This window comes from Diplotaxodon limnothrissa, linkage group LG8 (assembly GCF_057381915.1).
Source record: "Diplotaxodon limnothrissa isolate DT_005_m linkage group LG8, D_limnothrissa_male_GT1.1, whole genome shotgun sequence".
NCBI classification, from domain to species: Eukaryota; Metazoa; Chordata; class Actinopteri; order Cichliformes; family Cichlidae; genus Diplotaxodon; species Diplotaxodon limnothrissa.
In genome coordinates this window covers 1,976,095-1,998,493 of record NC_140603.1, presented here as the reverse complement: position 1 = coordinate 1,998,493, position 22,399 = coordinate 1,976,095, and the positions used below count along the sequence as shown (strand labels likewise).

General features: G+C 41.2%; 1 protein-coding gene across 1 annotated transcript in view; it reads right to left on the bottom strand.

Annotated features, from left to right (window-relative positions):
• Window positions 1-11,328: 11,328 nt before the first annotated feature.
• Window positions 11,329-22,399, bottom strand: part of LOC146626096 (RNA binding protein fox-1 homolog 3-like) — a 171,604-nt gene continuing 160,533 nt past the window's right edge. The window contains exon 11 of the mRNA XM_085361150.1: window positions 11,329-12,301. Coding sequence (XP_085217276.1) covers window positions 12,257-12,301 — 45 coding nt within the window. The 3' untranslated portion in view covers window positions 11,329-12,256. The remainder of the gene's footprint in view (window positions 12,302-22,399) is intronic.

Sequence of the window (22,399 nt, the reverse complement as noted above, 5' to 3'; positions counted from 1 at the left end):
GCGTGGTAGGCGGTGCCGTGCGGACGCACCTGCACGGCGTCTGCAGATCACGCCCGCGGTGTTAAATCACGGGGAAGCAGGGTTGTTGTGGTGGTGTGACCAGTGTAAAAATAAAGATGTCTCAAAACACGGATCTGTGGTCCCGTCGTGCCATAATTCCACCACACTGGTGCCGAACCCTAGGATGCGGCACGACGGGCCCACAACAGAGCCAGAGAAGGGAGGAGCTGTCCCAGATCATGGCTGACACGGCGGCTATCCAGTGGGAGCAGGTGGCGGAGGTGCGTCGCCAGCAGGAAGAGCTGCGGGACCAGACCGAGCGCCACCTGAAAAGGATTGGGCATCTGGCGGCGCTGCTCTGGGCCTGGGCGCCACCCCTACAGGGGTGTCACGACGGTGGTGGAGGAGCCGAGTGAGGCACTTCAGCAGCCGGAGGCGGCAGACGAGTGCTCACGGCTGTGCCTACACGGTCGTGCCGGTTTGCCAGGTACCGGGCGTGCCCGGCCTCCGGACCAGCGTTGCCATCACCGCTGGAGACTTGGGCGGCCTACGCAAGAGACACTGCCCTGTCATCAGGTTGGAGGCCGGGGGGGGAGTAGGTTCGGCCGGATGGCTCCCCGACCTCAGTCGGGCGATGGGGATGTGTGGTGGGGCGTGGTCTGTGGTGCCGTGTGGCTGCACCTGCGCGGCATCTGCAGATCACGCCCGCGGGGTTAAATCACGGGGAAGCAGGGTTGACAGGGTTGCTGTGGTGGTGTGACCAATGTAAAAATAAAGATGTCTCTGTGGTCCCGTCGTGCCATAATTCCAGTTACTCTGTAAGATGATCTGAACACTGTCACATAGTTACCACTGAACAATATAAACCTGAAGGCTACAGTCACACACACCAACACAATCCATCCTGATGACCTCACACGTGATCTTTCTCTGAGCGTGTATGAGCACAAAGCAAAGATGAAAACCAGCACAAAGAGACTTCATAATGGTTGTCATGGTGATTCTACTGTAGCAACATGAACAGGTAGAAGTGGAAGCTGCAGCCTGACTGCTGTTCAGCAGCAGCTCAGGTTATCACGGTGCTGGGTCAGCACTTCCTCATCACTCTGCGTTCTTGGCTAGCTTAGAATATTCTCCACATCATTAAACGCTACCACCTGCTGGAACCACTGACTAAAGGCAGGATGGATTCATACTTTTGTGTTCTTTATGCCATTTAATTTGGTGGTTTTCTCTCTAAAGCACCTTGAGGCGACTGTTCTTGTGATTTGCTGCAAAATGTCAGACACTGTCTCTGAGACAGAGTGATGCCACAAATGCGACAGCCTAGTTTGTCGTAAAGACAAAGTATGCACAGTCGGAAATGTCTGATTAAAGACTCGTGTTACGATCTCTCCCTGAAACAGGAGAGCACTTTGTAAAGATAATGATTGATTGCCTGGGAGCGTCAGTCTTGTTTTGGTCTTTGAAATTTGTACTGAGGATATATACAGAAGGTTTCTGTTTCATACAAAAGAAATGATTCAGTATATTCTCTGGAGATTTCACTGTTTGTAAATATTTATTTTATTTGGTTGGAACAGATTACAGAATCTAGTTTTCTGTTTTGTTTGTGTTCATCTGTAACACTTGAAGCTTTTGACTGGTCACAATGAACATAAATGACAGAATATAAATAATATTTAAATAAAATGAACCTTATGTTGTAATATTTCATTTAGGAGTAAAATGAAACCTTTAAGCTTGGAAGAAATAGTGATTTGAGTTTTACTGGAATATGTTGTGATGTTAACAGAACCTCTGTAATTTCAGGGGGATGTTTATTGATTACTGCTTGTATGTATCACAAAAATATCTTATGAGGGAAAAAGGCAATCAAATATAAAAGTTTAGAATAAACCACAGCAGACCAAGAATACATCATACAGAACAAACAAACAAACAAACAAACAAACAAACAAACAAACAAACAAACAAACAAACAAACAAACAAACAAACAAACAAACAAACAAACAAACAAACGCTGACACACATTTCAACTACCAAAACATTTATGTCTGAAAATCTACTGACAATAACTTGTGACATTACAACACAAGATCAGCACAATTTAAAACCTGACAAAGTGACATAAACATCAGTGACAGTCAAACAGACGTCTCCCTCTGTGGCTTTATCCAAACAAACGAGGCCTTTAAATGTGTTGTGTTGCTGCCACAGTCACAGCCTCCGGTGTTTGTGTTGTAGAGAGATATGTGTTGTACATGTGTTGTAAATGTGTCAGCTGAAGTGTGAACTGACTGAATGGGTAACAAAAATAAATCAAAACGTGTCAATAACTTGAGTCCATGTAAGTTTAGTCAAATTGTCAAGACAACAGATGTCAACATAACGTTAAGTCATGTGTCTTCACAAAGTTTTGTGTTTGCTTTGTGACTTTTATGACCCTATTAAATCTTCCCGAACATCATAATAAAAAAAGAATTCGTGAAATGCATCAATCCATCCATCCAGAGACGGGCTGGAGCCCGGATAAATCTCCAGGCTGTTGTAGGGTGAAAACACAGAGCCAAAGGACGACTTAGACTAACTCCACTAAGTCTTTGCACTGTGGGCAGAAGTCCATTCAAACATGCTGCAGTTTAACCAAGCACAGCACATACACATAGAAACACATTGAGTTCATTTCTGTAAAGTTTTAACACTAAGAAAAGCAGCAATATGAAAAAGGAAACCGCTGGATTTATTTGATCTTTTGTTATATTTTCAAAAGTCATTAGATCTGCTTTGATACGATGATCACAGATACATTTGAACACAATAACAAAGCAAACTGTCCGCCTCTGTCACCAAATTCAAATGATGAAATGCACAATGATGATGATGATGATTTTCTTTACAGTCAATATTAATTTGTAAATAAATCTTTTGCTTTTTTAAAATTCCTGGCTTAAGCGTTGGGCATCTGTAAACAGGACACCGAACAGCTGTGAAGAGGACTGATGTCACAGGTTTAAAACACACATCACTCCTAATCATTTCCAGCCTCTTTTGGATTCCTGAAGAGGAACACACACACACACACAGAGTTGGTAATAATACTCTGTTACATTTCTTTCTACATTTCTTTCGACGATCAAAGCAAACATTCGTGTGTGTGACTGGAAGAGCACAGATAGTTAAACACATGTGTTGTATTATTTATTATTTACATGGTGGTTATAAGAAGGAGATGTCCCATCACCACTGAAAGCACATTTTTATACGTGGAGTAGTAGAGATATTTCTGCAGATCTCTACTACTTTCTGTTATACAGGCAAGTTTTTCAGTGAAATGTGATCATTTAGAAAGCAATTTCTAAATAATCTGACAAATTGGTTTAATTATTTTATGTGATTAAATTCTTTTGGCTATACAAAACTTTGGACAACTTTTGTTGTTTTTAGGTGTGCATCACGGGTAGATAAGCTGCTGGGTTTAAGAGCTTCTGACAGCCAAGCGTACAAGTACCTCAAAACTTGCATACCTTAAGCCAGAACAGTGAAAGCTGGTCATGATAAATACACGCTGCAGGGTAAATTTAGAAAACACTTGGGTGGACCACAAAAGAGAAGATGATGGTGGCTAAGGAACAGTACAAACAAGATCACCTCACTTGAGGACTTGGTTCCTGGAGTATTTAAAAACAGACACTATCTCTACTTTAAGATTAGGCTTCAAACTTTCCTTTTTGCTAAAGCATATAGTTAGGGCTGGACCAGGGGACCCTGAATCCTCCATTAGTTATGCTGCAATAGGTGTAGGCTACCGGGGGATTCCCATGATGCACTGGGTGTTTCTTCTTCAGACACCTTTCTCACTGTCACTACCCGATCTGTACCGGAAACCTGATCAGTACCACACATGTGTGAAAGGCCACTACTTCCAATCGAAGCATTTGATGATAGTTACGAGTCAGAGTATCTGTTAAGATGTTAACAATAATAAGCATCTCTTACAATGTTTGCAGTAATGAAACATTTTAATATAATGTACACACACACACAAAAAAAAAGATAGTTACAGATCAGGACTCCCCGATCCGTACCGCGCATGTGCAATGTTTTCTTCTTCTTCTGTTTCATTTAATGGCAGTTTACTCCCCAGTGTACGAGGATACTGCCTCCTGCTGACCGAGCGAATGAACCCTATTGTAAACTGAAGTATTGTCATTACAAATCGTGTGTGTATGTGTTAAATTTGATTTATTGATAGTCGAGTGTGTTTATGCTCGTCCGTGCGGAGAGGATTGTTGGAATAATGATGATGATGTCCGCTGTCAGTTGTCAGTAAACACTTCATCTGGCTGATGAATCTTTACGTGACATATTACTAAGTCTGTATTATTAACTCTGTAATTCGGCGCCATTCTTCTTATTTTCGCTGTTGTTCAATCGGGGGACGCTCTCTGTTGGGGAGAACAGAATGAATTTGTTTTACGGATTATCCATTTTTTAAATGTCCCGGGCAGTCGAAAAAGAGGCAGAGCTGTCGAGAAATGCTAGGAGCTAACTGGGTGCTAACCGTGTCATTCAAATCTTTACCTTACCTTACAATATAAAGCACCATGAGGCATCTGTGATTTAGCACTACATATATATGAGGTGAATTAAAATGAGAGGCACGTTGGCCTAACAAACATTAACCAAGAGACAGGAGAGTTGAAAATTAAGAACAAAGCAGCTCTCTGCTCATTTGAAGAGTCTGAGAAGTGATGTAAAGAAAAACCTGGATGATTTTAAACAAGAAATTAACCAGAAGTTTGCCAGACTTTCTGCCAAACAGCAGCTGTACAGTGGGACGATAAGTGAAGTGGAGGTGTGGCTGGAGAAGCTTGAAAACTGGGCAATAGAGGCAAACTGCTCTCATTAACTCCAATGTCAATAGAGCTTACAGAAAGGTTAATTATTTGGAGTCAAGAAGAAATAATCTCTGCATCTTTGCCAGAGGGGAAGGAAGGCGACTCAACTCTAAAGTTCGTACAAGACCAATTTGGATCTGAACTCAGCAGGCCAGGTGACTTTGACCTTCAAATACAAAGGACGCAAAGTCGCTAACCCGGAAACCTACAAATGGGGCACCACCAAGGCCACTGTGGAATATACTACAGAGAGAAGACTGTGCTCTTTGACCATAACAATGCCTCAGAGATTGTACAGAGGAGATGGTGATGGAGTTGCAGTGCAGCTTGAGAATAGTGCCTTTAAATGTAAATGGTTTAAAAACCCAGTGAAAAGAAGACAGGCATTGACTAAAATGAGGAAGAAAAAAAGCATCATACCTCTCCTACCAGGAACATGTTAAAATGGGGACGTTTGGATATAAAAATATATCAGTGAGACTCGAAAAGACTGTAGTGAAAAACAGTATGAACATAATTCAGCACTGTATTTATTACAGTGCTAATGTTATAGCACAGGGCCTCTAAATAATGCTTTACATTAAAGGTGCTAGCACCTATGTTTTTTTAACCATTACTGAAATAATTTATATGCTTTTGATCCAATACATGCTAAGTGGACACAGTGGAGGGAGTCATGCCCAGTGACACGTCGACATGGACCGAGCCAGGAATTAAATAACTGAGCTTCCAACATCTTACACACACAGACTGCTCATGGAATGGACTTATTATAATTTAAATAATAGCATTTTATTCGTTTATTATTTATGTTGTTAATCATTGTTTGCTTAAATTTCTAAAACAGAATTAAAGAATTTAAATTTAGCATGACCTATAGGTGGGATATGGTGGACGCTTTATTTATCGATTCTTGGGCAGAGGCTCAAACATCTGGGCCACAACTGTCTAAAGTATGTTAAGAACAATTTGTAGTAAAGCAGATAAACAGCAGAAACACGCACTGCCTTGTTTCAGTCGCAGTCCACCAAATCAATCAAGCAAATAAAATTGCATCAACTAAAACTCTATAAAATCACTCTATACAAACTGCTACGAGAGTTACTTTACATTAAAGTTCATACAGTGAACTCATACAAGCCTTTACTGTGAGCATCACCTCAGGTCCAAGACTGGAGAATAAATGATGTCGATAACAGAACCCACAATAAACGGATCCATATCAGTTTATAGTCATATTCAAAGTGCACAAAGCCTGCTGCTGGCCATTGATAGGTAACGCATGTCTGACCTGCTGTCACTTGGATCTGGAGCTGTGCTGGTTTGACCCGAATACGAACAGAGATTTTTAGCTAAAATAAAAAAGCACGTCAGCGCCTTGGCTGGCACTAACACACATGCCACAGGGCTAATGTCTCAGAAGGTTACAATGAGCTAATGATCTAGTGAGCTAGACTACATTAGCAACATGTGTGACAGGATTTAGAGAACAAATAAAAATGAGCAGATGATTTATAAGCCACAGTAACATCCCTGTGTTATCAGAAGAGTTTGCACGTTTGCTCACGTTGTGGCATAAAGGAGCTGCCTATTGTTTTGGATTTAGGGAAAATGTATTTAGACTTCTTAAATCAAACATCAAAAACATTATTATACTATTAATAAGTAGCTTAAAAGTTAAGTAACTAAAGTAAGTACAATAACTGCATCTGAAATATTGCAGAGTAGAAGCAGAAAGCAGCAAAAATGGAAAACCTAAACAAAGTACAAATTTACATTAGCGATTATTAAACTACTTGAGCAGATATATTCAGTTCCCGTCCTCTCTCAGTGTGTCTTAGGGGTCGTGAGACTTACAGTACTGTTGGTGGTGGTGAAAAGCTCGGTGCTTATTCAGCTCTCAAAGATGTTTCTAAAGCCATCACACATCCATCTCTGTAGCAATCTCTCAGCATTATTATTCAACAGATATTCGTGCAGGTGTTAAATAGTTTGACCAAACCGTGTGGATGGAACTATCTTTTTGTTATTTGACTGAGAGTACTGAAATATCAGGTAACTAAAATGTGTCCTTTAAGAGTGAGAAGCAACAAGATACGAAGACTAGACTGTGCCATGATCAGCTGCACTTTTAAATGTTTTATTATTATTTAATTGTTTGTTTATTGTCATTAGTAGTAATATTGATGTATTCGTTTATCATCATTATGGTGAACATCATAAATCATGACCATATACATATTAAAGCAGGGGGCAGAAAGAAAACCACAGTTTCATAACACCATTGTGAGAAACATCCTCTGTTGTTCCTACATGTGCATACGTGTAATTATTGCCTCCACAGAACACGAGGAGTCATGAAACATGAAGTATTGGTATATAAGCTTTTTGTTATACACTTGTCTATTAGAGACATTCAGCAGCAATGGGATACCTCCGACCTCCTGGGCACCGTGGCAATGATCAGTAGACTGAACGGTTCTCATTTTGCAATGGTTGACACAGCTCTTCCTCCATACTGTGTTAGAAAATCAATTCATGCTGAGTTTAGATAAAAAAATATCCCACTCTTCCACTCACCTTTCAGGTTTCATAATGCAACACTTTCTTTTAGCATTTCTGATGCAGTTTCAGCTCCTTGAGGGGCAGGGACAAGCGAGGGTCAGGTTTGAGTCCATCTAAGTCAATATGAAACTAAACTCCTGTTCATGGACGGGAACTGGACAAGACCTCAGCAAATGTGAACATATATAAAAGTTTTAGCAGTTTGCTGGTTTGGAGCTTTCAGGTGTGTTAACGTAATGCCACAGTCTTTCAGGCAGTGGGTGTCCCAGCAAATTCACCCCAAGTTCAGAGTGCTGAGAGAAACTGCATAAAACCCACTTCTCAGACTCTAACATGTAACGTGGTAACTGAGGCCTGTAAAGTTCAAGATTAGAAAAAGACCAAGTACAGGGAGTGCAGAATTATTAGGCAAGTTGTATTTTTGAGGAATAATGTTATTATTGAACAACAACCATGTTCCCAATGAACCCAAAAAACTCATTAATATCAAAGCTGAATGTTTTTGGAAGTAGTTTTTAGTTTGTTTTTAGTTTGAGCTATTTTAGGGGGATATCTGTGTGTGCAGGTGACTATTACTGTGCATAATTATTAGGCAACTTAACAAAAAACAAATATATACCCATTTCAATTATTTATTTTTACCAGTGAAACCAATATAACATCTCCACATTCACAAATATACATTTCTGACATTCAAAAACAAAACAAAAACAAATCAGCGACCAATATAGCCACCTTTCTTTGCAAGGACACTCAAAAGCCTGCCATCCATGGATTCTGTCAGTGTTTTGATCTGTTCACCATCAACATTGCGTGCAGCAGCAACCACAGCCTCCCAGACACTGTTCAGAGAGGTGTACTGTTTTCCCTCCTTGTAAATCTCACATTTGATGATGGACCACAGGTTCTCAATGGGGTTCAGATCAGGTGAACAAGGAGGCCATGTCATTAGTTTTTCTTCTTTTATACCCTTTCTTGCCAGCCACGCTGTGGAGTACTTGACACGTGTGATGGAGCATTGTCCTGCATGAAAATCATGTTTTTCTTGAAGGATGCAGACTTCTTCCTGTACCACTGCTTGAAGAAGGTGTCTTCCAGAAACTGGCAGTAGGACTGGGAGTTGAGCTTGACTCCATCCTCAACCCGAAAAGGCCCCACAAGCTCATCTTTGATGATACCAGCCCAAACCAGTACTCCACCTCCACCTTGCTGGCGTCTGAGTGGGACTGGAGCTCTCTGCCCTTTACCAATCCAGCCACGGGCCCATCCATCTGGCCCATCAAGACTCACTCTCATTTCATCAGTCCATAAAACCTTAGAAAAACCAGTCTTGAGATATTTCTTGGCCCAGTCTTGACGTTTCAGCTTGTGTGTCTTGTTCAGTGGTGGTCGTCTTTCAGCCTTTCTTACCTTGGCCATGTCTCTGAGTATTGCACACCTTGTGCTTTTGGGCACTCCAGTGATGTTGCAGCTCTGAAATATGGCCAAACTGGTGGCAAGTGGCATCTTGGCAGCTGCACGCTTGACTTTTCTCAGTTCATGGGCAGTTATTTTGCGCCTTGGTTTTTCCACACGCTTCTTGCGACCCTGTTGACTATTTTGAATGAAACGCTTGATTGTTCGATGATCACGCTTCAGAAGCTTTGCAATTTTGAGACTGCTGCATCCCTCTGCAAGATATCTCACTATTTTTGACTTTTCTGAGCCTGTCAAGTCCTTCTTTTGACCCATTTTGCCAAAGGAAAGGACGTTGCCTAATAATTATGCACACCTGATATAGGGTGTTGATGTCATTAGACCACACCCCTTCTCATCACAGAGATGCACATCACCTAATATGCTTAATTGGTAGTAGGCTTTCGAGCCTATACAGCTTGGAGTAAGACAACATGCATGAAGAGGATGAAGTGGACAAAATACTCATTTGCCTAATAATTCTGCACTCCCTGTATTGGTTGTTTGTCCTAGTTAGCAGAAGAAAGTCTCTTCTCTCTAAAAACAACAGTGTGGTTTGGGTGTGCAGAATTTCATCTGAACAAACTACAAGACTTCTGAAACAAAGTGATGAAGTGTATCAGCATTCTAGGGTCAAAGCTAAGGCATCTCTGCAACAGCTAATACTTAAAGTGGGTTGTGCAACAGTTGCAAAGAGTTAATGAAATGAAAAAAAAAACTGTTGCAATCCCCAGACCTCGACAGAACTTAAAATACTATTGCTGGACTTTAAGAGAGCTGTCCGTTAATGAATGCCCACAAACCTCAATGAACTGAAGCAACATCATGAAGAACAGTGGGTCAAAATTCCTCCACAACAAAGTGATTTACTTGTAAAGACATACAGAAACAAAATAACCAGCTCTTGCTGCTAAAGGAGATTCTACAGGCTGTTGAATCATGGGGTGTATTTGGTTTTTCACAGGAGTCCTGGGAAAATGTTGTTGTTACATTCAACATACACACAGTAACATTGTAACTTCTTTAAGTTCTCCAGGCCTCTTACAGGACATTCAAAGCTCTTCAGTAGGTGTTTGCTGCCTTTTGTTCCATTCTCTGTCAAGATTGTCCCAGACTGCTGAAACATTGTTGAGGTTGTCTGGGTTAATCATTCCTGCTGCTGCTGATTTTCAGTCTAGTTCCTGTATAATTTGGTATATCTCAGCCTTTTCTCGCTGGTTCCTTTCTTAAAAATGGCTGCCACTGAAAAGCACCCACCCTAATTCTGACGAGCCTTCAGAGAATAGTACATGGATCAGCTGATCATTTCTCAGGTCCTGTGTCAAGCCTTTGCTTTTGCGTTGCTATTTCTGAAGGACATGACACTGTTCATCTATTATAACATTTTTTTTAGGTCTGCCATGTCTTTTTTTGTCCTCTATTTGTCCAGTTTCCTCAAATATTTCGACACACCATGTCAACATATGCCAAGATTTCAGCTAATAGCTCTTGGAAATCACCTGGTTGGCACAAAAATACAGTTTTGCGCCTGTCAAACTGTGTTATGTTTGAGTGACTTAAATGAACGGTGGTTGGAGACTGCTGTGTGACCAAAATTATTGTAAAAGTGAGTAATCAACTAACAAAATCCCAACCTTTGACATGGTTGGTTTAATGGCAGGGACCAGGTCTGAGTGCATCGAGATGGCCATAAACAGGAAAGCAGTGACAATAAGATGATATCAGTTTGCTATCAGTTTTCAGTTGAACTGGTTCAAGCAAACATTGTGATACTGCAGCAATTTACTGTAATACATTAAAAATCTGTTGCCACTTGCATCGTTGTGCTGCTGTTCCTTAGGAATCTACTGTAGTGTCATATTTTTTCTGTCTTTCTTGAAACTGTCAGCATTTTTCACAGTAAATATTAAAGTTAAGTGGCCCAGCTGGTCACATAGTGCTAAATGGATGGGAAATTTAATTCTGGCATATTAAACTGTTTGTATCTTTGTATTTGACTGAGAGTGTCTGAAGATAAAAGCACGAGACTGTGAATACTGCACATATTAATTTAACTAATCCTAACATATTATACATTTAGACATTAAATATTACATTTAATCTTACACCTTTCTATTAAGATCCTCTGTTTAGTCCAGTTCAGCTCTGCACTGAGTATGCAGTGTAAGTCAGGCTTGGCACTAAATGCTCTAAATAAATAGACAGAGCCAAAGTTTGGGCACTGTGGTCACAGCCTTCAGCCACCCACCCGAAGCCACCCCCCTCACTCTAAATACATAAATATTATCACACACACACACAGCGGGTGCAAAAGGAGACAAGCTTTCCTGGGTTACATTTAATGCAATTTACAGTAAACTGTTTGCCAAAAAACGTTGCTTGTTTCAGTATTTGAGCCCACTAAAGCAGACTGGCTGAGGCTAGTTACAACATGTGCATCTGTCTGAATTTACAAGAGTTTTCCTCTGAATTTATCTTTGCCAGTCTGTTTGAGAAAGATTACAGTCAGTCTGAGCTGCAGTGAGACAAGACGCTTCCCATCCAGTAACCTTTATACGTGCCTCATGTCCAACAGTGGTTACCTACAGGTGGAGTCTGCAGGCTCAACTTCTGTTTACAATCAGTCACTGACAGCAAAAACACACAATCACTCAGCAGCCTAACCCTAACCCTGAGTACTGAGACTTTAAACAAACAATTTCTCTGAAAATGGTCAAGGTACAAGAACTGGACTGAAAATATGTGAAAAAGCAGCTCAAAGAAAAACTTTGAAAGGTCTTGAGAACGCCTGGAGAATTAGCTCAGGACCACTTTAAAAACCAAAAAAAAAAAAGGCTGGCTCCTTGGAAGCACAACAGAAAGAAAAGAGGGATGGCTCAAGACTTTTGCACAGCAATGAACATATGGATATAGGAGTATATAGGAGTCTAGGTAAACAGATTTAAACTGGCACCAAAGGCCACTTCAAAGGAGCCGAGTCACAGGGCAAAACAAAAGTTTCTTTGAATTTCATTAAAGTCTAGTTTTTGGTCGGCTCGGTCCACATCGGCTAAAACTGTCTTTGTTCAACTTTTTCAATCCAAACATTCAAATCAACACATTGTTATTTACAACAATAAGTACAGTACATCAATAAATGACATCAGTAAATGTTTACAGTCCGTAAACAGGGAAGCAGTTTTAAGAGAATTCTTGCATGTCAGAGTTACATCTGCCACCTGGAAGCATCTTGCTGTGAGTTTTTCACGAAGGGGGTGAAAGCTGTTTTTAGCTGATTTGAGTTTTTGCTTTTTATGTCTGCGGCAAAGGAAAGGGGGGCCTGTCTCCCTCTTTTCTAGTAGGGAGTGAAGCGACTGCACCCTCCTCTGTAAAGGCTAGCCTGCAACATCAAAGATGAAAAGCTCCAATCAGTATTCAGTAAAGAATCATTATCTATCTATCTATCTATCTATCTATCTATCTATCTATCTATCTATCTATCTATCTATCTATCTATCTATCTATCTATCTATCTATCTATCTATCTATCTATCTATCTATCTGTCTGTCTGTCTGTCTGTCTGTCTGTCTGTCTGTCTGTCTATCTATCTATCTATCTATCTATCTATCTATCTATCTATCATCTGTCTGTCCATTTGTCTTGTTTCCCTGTTTTGTCCATAGTAAATTTGTGAAAAACATTTATATACACTGTAACTTTAAAAGGTATATTATGTGAAAAATTATATTTATTGTTTGGATTGTGATAATTGATAATTTTCTGCATTAAGCTGACAGATACACAGATTACACATTCGATTCAATTTTATTTTCATAGCTCTGAATCACAACAGCAGTTTCCTAAAGTTATGGTATAATGTAAGGTAAAAACCCTACAATAATACAAAGAAAACAGAGAAAACTCCAACAATCCTCTATGAGCAACCGCTTTGGCAACAGTGGGAAGAAAAAACTCCCTTTTACAGTTTTTCTCAGTCGCTTTGGTGCGTTTCTCAGAACACCATTAACATTTGCACAGCAGTTAGTGCATTTCCCAAAACAATTAGTGCAAACTGCAAAACCTAGTGGATAGCCTGCAAAAGCACGTCACATGCACAGAATTGATTATCCACACCTCAAAAGCAAGTATCCATGTCAATGAAACTGTCAGTGCCATCAAAATGAAAAGTCTTGACACCATCTTTATGAACAAGATAGTCAAATGGCATTGTCATGTTTCCACTATGACAGTTTATAATTTCAGTGTTTCCCATTGCAAAAAAAAATTGGTGACACCTGAAAATGCTGACGACAGCACTATGGCCTACCTGTACAGCCATCTGAAATGTGCAGTAAAGTCACTGTAGATGTTATGGGAGTCTTGGGAGTAACTGAGACACTGAATACGTACGTTTCACATTTCCATTGTGTAGAAGTGTTTGTAATCCTACAGAATTGTGCAAAAGAAAAATATGCTACAGTCACTTGTTCACTGTAGAATACATGTAAACATAAAATCACCCATTTGGTAGAGCTGTGCACTAATGTGAACAATAAACAGCACATGTAACAGTACAGTAAATCATTCTGGCACATCCAGACGTTCCTGTCTGTCTGGCCACATATTTTCATCTACATCACAACAGATGTTATCCCTTGCAATGCAGCGAGGAAAGTATCTCCTGGAGTGGCGAATCCATCCTCTGCAGGACCCTGCTGTGATGTCGTCACATGCTGCATCCATGGCTGCTAGCAGGGCCATTTGCTCATGTGGATTTCATTTTTCTTGAGTACTCTGTCAATTGTTGAAATTGGAACAGATTCAATATTGCCAAATACCGTGTAATTCTCTATGACAGCGCTTTGTATGTCTCTCAGCTTTATTGCATTGTTTGCAATGACCAGTGCACAAATGGCTTCTTCTTGCTGTGGGGTAAAAAGGGGCCCTCTTCCGCCTCCGCGAGGTTGTCTTACAATCCTATGTGGTGCAGAGTGAACTTTTTGTGAAATTGCAAATACAGTACAATAACATGTGATGTGTCTGAGATGGCACAGTACAGTACAGTGTATTACTGTTTGCATACCTGTTTTCCCTACGGAATGTTTGAATGATTGAACTGACAGTAGTTCTTCCAATATTGGGTTGCACCCTTTGACCAGCCTCCTCCATGGTGAGGCCGTGATTGACAACATGGTCCACAATTGTAGCCCTTATTTCATTGGGAATCCGCCTATATCTGCCTCTTCTCCCTCTTCCCCTTCCTCCCCGCATCCTCACCCCTCTTCCACGGTGCTGACCTTCCATTTTGTGTCACAGAAGTGTAGAAATGGTACACACTAGCCCCTGCGCAGTTTATATATGCTTGCCAATTGGGGATTCACAGGATTCATCCATAATTGACAGTGAACAAGTTGTTTGTCATTGGTTACAACTAAACTTTCACACACCTCCTCATGAGTGACAGCTGTAATTCACCCGAGATCAATTGTTCAATTTCGGAGACATTTCCAGGAACAATGATACAGGAAGGTATAGGATTTGCTTGACAGATGGCCAATATTTGGCATGTGATAACTAGTTCAACAATTTTGTGTGTGATGACTCAAGCAATGGATGTATGACTATTAGTTTTATTAGGAACGACTATTCAGCATCCATAGGTATGATTACTTTTGACTGACATGACATAAGCAAATGGAAATGTCAGAAAGCAGCAGGGAAATGTATGGAAGCAACTGATTCATGTCCAAAATCATTTGCAGTTTGTTCAGAGAGAGGAGAAATTGCTACTATGATGTGCACAAATGACTGAGTGTTGTGGAGGTTGAACTAATAGTTATGAGAATTTCAATTCTGATCTGAGAAACGCACCAAAGCGACTGAGAAAAACTGTAACAGGAAGCAGGTTTAGAGGGGTCAGAGATTTCTTCCTGTTCTGCTGTGACCGGCTGGGGTTACGGCATGATTACTGTATGGTCATACTTCATATATTTATTGCTGTTTGTAACATGATTTGCTGTGTAAACTCAAAAATATCAAAGTGCCAAGCAAACGCTGAGACAGTCCATGAAACATTACAGGTTTTCTCAGTCGCTTTGGTGCTTTTCTCAGCTCAGAATGAAAATTCTCAAAACCTTTAGTGCAACCTCCACAACATTTAGTCATTTGTGCACATCATAGTGTCTCCTTCCTCTGAACAAACTGCCTCCCTCTTCCCGCTCCTCCACAACCACCCACACATGCAGGGCCTTGGAGTGGGGGTATGTCACCAGGGTGCAGAGGAGGCTACCCCCCCCCCTGTCCCCTTCTGGCTGCCTCTGCCTCAATTTTATCCCACATCTTAGACATTCACATTATTCACACTCTCATTACACATACATATAGGATCTTGGGGGTGGGCACAATCACGGAGTCCAAATCACCATCAGGGTGTATACCTCACCCCTGACGTCGTTGCCCACCTCTCAATTTTAAATACACTTAGTCATTGAGGGTTAGCAGGAGGGACTATGCGCTTACCTGCTGCTCCTTGGCAGGTAGCTCCATGCCCTCCTGGGTTTTAATTGCACCTTAGAACACATATGCATCAACACTACAATGAGCGGGTGGAGGGAGGTTTGGAGTCTTCTCCCACCCCCATTCTCTGCGGCCTGCTGGAGCGGGAGGGCTAGTAGGAGGAGTTGGCCGTCCGACTGCGGTCTGGGGTGTGGGGCCTCCCTGCTGCTGCGGAGTTGGGGTGGTCTGCCTCTCCCCACCGCAGGGAAAAGGGTAACACCACCTGGGTCTGGGTGCAATTCCCCCCTCCAGGGGCAAGGGTACCTAGACCCGGATTGTAGAGTACGCTTGGGGAGTGTGATAGTGTGTACAGCGTCTCTTTATGTCTGTCTCCACGTTGGTTGAGTGTGGAGTGAGTGCATATGAGAGCATGAGGGTGGGAATGGATGTTTGTGTCTGTGTGTGCCTGTATGTCTGTGTCTATATGTCAGGTTGGGTATCAGACGCCACCTCTCTGGGGACACCTCAGGCCCTCCAAGGTTTGGAGGCCTATCTCCACCCACCACCACTTCCCCTGCCGGTGGCGGACTCCCTCAGGTGTCGGTGTGTTGGTGGTTCTTTGTGTCTGGGGGTGGGCGTCCGGGTACACACCGGCTCACTCCTTGGCGGCCGCTTGTCGGGGCCTGGGGCCTGGGGCTCGCTCGGGCCCCCTTTGGGGGTGGGGTGCCCCCGGCCTCTCGGCCTAGGGCTCGGTCACTCAGGCGCAGCTGGGGGCCGGCGGAGCTCACGGGCGCGTCACTGCAACCCCCCCTGGCTTCTGCTCCGCGGCTGCTGAGTGAGCCCTCATCTGGGACTCTCCTCAGCTCTTACTGGAACAGTGGCGCGGCTGCCCCTCTGTTGGTCTTCCATGGTCTTTTGTGTTCTGGGGGCCTCTGGATGTCTGGAGTTTTGATCTCCTCCATACCCGCTTCACACCCTGGAGGACGGGGCTGAGGCCCCCCCACACTCCCTAGCAGATCATTACATGGAGAAACCTTTGGAATGCAAGCATGCTGATCCACACAGGTATGCACACATGGGTATTCACAGACGCGGACTAAAGTTTTCTTGGCTGCTGCCTCAAAGCACACTGTGCGCTGTCTATCTTGCGTGCTGCACAATATTGTTTATTACTTAGTAAATACTGATATCTATGACTAGCTAGTTTATTGTGATGGTGCTTTGTTTTCTCTATTATTATGTTGCTCTTTGTTGTTTGCTGTCTCCTCTGTTTGTTTGTTTGTTTGTTTGTTTTTTTTTTCTCCATACAGGTGACCCAGGAGTTTTTTTTTTTTTTTTTTTTTTGTCTCTCTTCCCCCCCCTTCTCACCGTCTCTTCTCCCCTTTGGTTTTCTTTCTTTCTCTCCCCCTCTCTCTCTCATTCATTCCCCCTGTCCTATTTATTAAAAAAAAAAAAAAAAAAAAAAAAAAAAAAAATGACAAAGGATGAACTGAAGCTCTGCCATCACGTAATGTCGCATACTGCTGTTTCTGATGTCATTTAGAAAAAAAAAAAAAAAAAAAAAAAAAATGAACAAACTGCAAATGCTCTTGGACATGTATCAGTTGCTTTCATACAGTTCTCTGCTGTCGACAACAAATGAACTCTACTCTTGGATGCTGAATAGTCGTTCCCAATAAAACTAATAGTCTTCATTTCATTGCTTGAGTCTCTTACTTACAAAATTGTTGAATTAATTTTCAAATTTGATACCTTTTGTTATTATTTTCTCCTGGAAAGTCCCTGAAATTCACCAATTTCTCTCAGGTGAACTTCAGCTTTCACTGACGAGGGGATGTGGGAAGTATTAGTTGTAACCAATGACAGGCCACTTGTTCACAGTTACTCATGGATCAATCCCATGAACCCTCAATTGGCAAGCATATATGAACCGAGCAGGACATGGTGTGTACCATTTCTACAATTCTGTGACACAGAAATGGAAGGTCAGCATCGTGGAAGAGGGGTGAGGATGCAGGGAGTTTGTCCCCCCTGCATCCTCACCCCTCTTCCACGATGCTGACCCGGGGAAGAGGGAGAAGACGCCAAACACATACGCAGATCCCTAATGAAAGTAGGGCAACACTTGTTGTCCATGTTGTCAATCACGGCCTCACAATGGATGAGGCTGGTCGGAGGGTGCGACCAAATGTTGGAAGAACCACTGTGAACTCAATCGTTCAAACATTTCGTAGGGAGAACAGGTATGTATAGTACTGGACATAATATCTCATGTTTAGTGTATATTACTGTAATTTTGCTGTAATCTGCACCACGAAGGACTGAAAGACAACCTCGCAGAGGTGGAAGAGGGGCCCTTTTTACCCTGCAGCAAGAGGAAGCCATTTGTGTAACGATGACTGCAAACAATGCAAGACAGTTGAAAGAAATTCAAAGCGCTGTCATAGAGGATAACGATGTGTTTGGCAATATTGGATCTGTGTCAATTACAACAATTCACAGAGTGCTCAAGAGAAAAGAAATGTGCACGAAACAATTGTACAAAGTGCATTTGAACCCAACAGTGAAAGACTGAAGGAGATGTACGGGTAAAACACGTCTTGTATGTATACTCTAATGTTCAGCACTGTAAACTGTTTTACTCTGTGTAGTTTCATGCAGTAGAAAAGCAATTCTGTGTATATACTCACAGAACATACAAAATGCATTATGTTACACAGGAAATGTTGTTACATTTCTCTCTCTAAAGCGTGGAGCTGGAAGCCAGAGAACCACTGCACACATTCGTACGTTGATGAGGCGGGTTCAGTCTGGCCAAAGGCAGATGGCGTGGAAGAAATCACACTGGACAGAGAGCAACCACTGATGTCCCACGGAGTGAATGTTACAATGTGTGCAGCCATCTCAGACAATGGCATCCTCACCCATATTCCCCTCCATACAATACACAACATCTCCTGACTCTTTTAGACACTCTTCACTGGGACATAGTCCCTGAGAATGAGTGGGGTGGAGGCCAACTCAACAAGTATGTTGTTGTTTGGAATAATGTCACTTTTCAACACTCACACATGGTCACACAGTGGTTTGAGATGACAGAACGCTGGTTGAATATCTGCCTCCCTACTCCCCACTCCTTAATCAGATAGAGAAGTTTTTCTGTGCCTGGAGGTGGGAGGTTTATGACCAGCATTCACATGTGCAAATGGCCCTGCTAGCAGCCATGGATGCATGTGACGACATCACAGCAGAGTCATGCAGAGGGTGGAGTCGCCACTCCAGGAGATACTTTCCTCGCTGCATTGCAAGGAATTATATCTGTTGTGATGTAGATGAAAATATGTGGCCAGACAGACAGGAACGTCTGGATGTGCCAGAGTGATTCATGTGTGTTCAGTTACAATGTGCACCGTTGTATTGTTCACATTTGTGCACAGCTCGACCAAAACGATGTTTCTCATGTTTATTCTAAATAAGTGACTGTAGAGTTTTCTTTGGCACAATAAAAATGTGAAACACGCGTATTCAGTGTCTTGTACTCACTTACTTCCCTAACTACAGGGATGTCAGTACAAAAAGTATATAGTGCTGTCTTGAGCATTTTCAGGTAGTGTCACCGAGTTCTGACCTTTTCTTGGAAAACACTGAGAGAATACTGAACACTCATAATGACAACATGACAAAGCTATTTGTCATGTTGTTCATCAAGATGGTGTCACGACTTCACATTTTGGTGACACTGGCAGCTTCATTGACATGAATACTTGCTTTTCAGGAATGGATTATCGATTTTGAGCAAGTGACCTGCTTTTGCAGGTTATCCACTAGGTTTTGCAGTTTGCACCAATTGTTTTGAGAAATACACTAACTGCTGTACAAATGTTAATAGTGATGTGAGAACAGCACCAAAGCGACTGAGAAAAACTGTAAACATTTGTCGTAGGCTCTGAGGTTTGTGTAATGGGCCCTGGATTCCTGTGGAAAAAGTACTTACAGCGTATATGTCAAAAATACTGAACTATGATATCACAAAAAACTATTACTGCAGGACATTTGTTCAGTAGCCTCCAATAGTTTGGATCAGATCTATTCATTCAAACTGACAACACTGTAGATTTAGTTAGAGGGGTATGGCGTTATTTTTGTGCCACTATTCTGAGCGCACGTAAAAACATTTGCATATGCAAGTGTTGCATTTTGAGGAGAAATTTATTTTGAGTGAAGAAAAGCTGAATTTGAGTGAAAAAAATTCATTGCTGCGTGCAAAAACTGTATTTCAGTGTTTGCTATTATCCACACACACACACACACACACACACACACACACACACACACACACACACACACACACACACACACACACACACAACAGCAGCCCCTCTCGCTCAGTTTTTGCATTTGCGCTCGCTCGCAGTGTGTTGCTCGCGCTCTCAACATTTCTGCCCGTGCGCGCTCAACTCTTTCTCTACACCGTTATATACACAGAGGGGCGGAGTTTGAAATATTACTCTGTCTGTGTCACAAAATAAACTTTTAAGATATTTTCATGCGAGAATGTTTCTGTGTCAACTTCAAATATCCCCAGAAAGAGTAATATTTCAAACTCTGCCACTCTGTGTTACTCCGCCACTGCCTCGTTTGAGTTTTGGACGAAATGCATTCTGCGATATTGCATTTCGTCATTTCGAGCTGATTGGAGACCAAAACAGCCAATCAGATTTTTTTTTGTGTGTGTGGATAATAGCAAAGATGGAAATACATTTCTTGCACGTAGCAATGAATTTTGTTCATTCAAATTGAGCTTTTCTTTACTCAAAATAAATTTCTCCTCAAAATGCAACACTTGCACCTGCAATTTTTTTTTTTACGTGCGCTCAGAATAGTGGCACAAAAATAACGCCACAGAGGGGGAGCTCAGTGTGAGAGATTTATTTCTTTAAACTCATTTATAATTTTATTGTAATTTAACAGCAAGGACACAGCTGTCAAATATTGTGAATGGGTCATAAATGTGCCCTCATTAGCACTTTCCCAGTTGATCTTTGACCCACTTGTTTCTATTTTTTAATAAATTTGACACATTTATTTGGATTATTTGTCATAATTTGTCTTATAGAGTTAGGAAACAATGTATAAATCAAAACTGATGTTACCTTACTGTAAAATATTGATTCCAATGTTACTTTTTGAGTAAGTAAGGAACATTTATTTATATAGCACATTTCACAGATAAAAATCACAAAGTGCCTCACAATAAAACCAGAAATACCAACACACATAAAATAATATAAAACAGTGAAAAAATTTATCAAAAGCTCATTTGTATAAAAATGTATTTAGCTGCTTTTTTTGACCATCTTATCAGTTTAAATCTACTGTTGGCCTAATCAGAGGTTTAAAATATGCTGATGCAGGACACAAACGTCACAAAGAAGCATCGTCCTTCTGCAGTGCAGAGTAGCCTTCAAAAAGATGAGCACTGAAGAATATTTATAGTTAATGACTAATGAAGGCAAACATGAAATGCACCAGCACCAACAAACACAGAGTGCTCACAACCATTTATAAAACATCATCCAACTAGTAGACAAACAAACAAACAAACAAACAAACAAACAAACAAACAAACAAACAAACAAACAAACAAACAAACAAACAAACAAACAAACAAACAAACAAACACAGAGGCTCGTCTTCAGTGTTAGATACAAAACGGTAACAACCTGACAGGTGATGCTGCTCAAAACCACTTTCATCACATCTGTGAGTTTTTTCATTCATTAAGATCGATGTGATGTGCTTACAATGCAGTTAAACAAACAAACAAACAAACAAAAACAACCCAAATAAAGAGTCAAAAGTTTGAAAAAGAGCAGAAACATATCAACGTGAAGAATTCATGTCATGAAGAGATTCACACCATCATTAACAAGCTGGAGGTCAGTCACCTGCAGAAAGCTGAATAAAGACTAAAGAAAACTGAACCTGATGTCGGCCAATGCTACAAATCTCAATGCTGTCACTGTGGTGTACCCATGATTTGTCCAAGAGATCATTTTATTCTATATTTGTGGATAGAAAGCAGTATGGTTACAACAGCTTACTGCATGACAGCATTGATAAACTCGGCTTTAGCTGATGAAGCAGAAACACAGATGAAGCTCATGTTTCTATTTTTCTGACAGTATTTGAGATCTGTGTTATTCTAGATGGAGCTTGTTTGTCAGACTTCACACAGTTTCATCTGAGGAGAGAGAGTATCCTCGCTCCTTCACCAGTTTCAGACTGACATATAAAATCTGTGACACATACGTTATTATTATTATTATTATTAGTATGGTAAATAAAGAAAGGTAAAACACTTGATTTGTCTAGCTAACTAAAAGACCTGCTGACATTTCCAGTTCACTGCTTGTGCCATGTCTGTTATTTAAATTGAACATTTGCTGGATTTGAATGAAATGTCATGACTCTGGTAAACCACACACAGAGGTACTAATCCAGTCCTGCCCACAAAAATTAAAATTTTCTAAAAGAATAGAAAAAAACTTGCTCGTCAAAATGATCTCATTGTTTAATATGATCCTCTTTATGTGGAAACCACCACATAATGAGTGGATTCATTAGAATATAATATTTCCTATGTTAGATATATTATCTTGTTTGCTGTATTAGATTTTGTCTGCACTCAGTGTCTGATCTATGAGCAGCAGCAGAAACACCTGCAGCTAACAGAAGCTCACATTCAGCTTCGTGTTCTCCTCCTTTTCCCTCTCTTGTTGAAGCCTGTGCTGCGTAGTTCATACTGACTGACACAAAACAAAGAAAGTCTGGTTTTCTCCGCCTCTTTGAAGTTTGAGAGAAGCTGACTAAAGACAAAGAGACTTTCTCACCTAAGAAAGTGGCGTTCAAATAAAACAACTGATTTCTCCAAAACAAACAAAGCTGGTTCTGGTTTTCTGAAATGTGAGCCTCCAAGAGAATCAGAACTCAGTACAAACA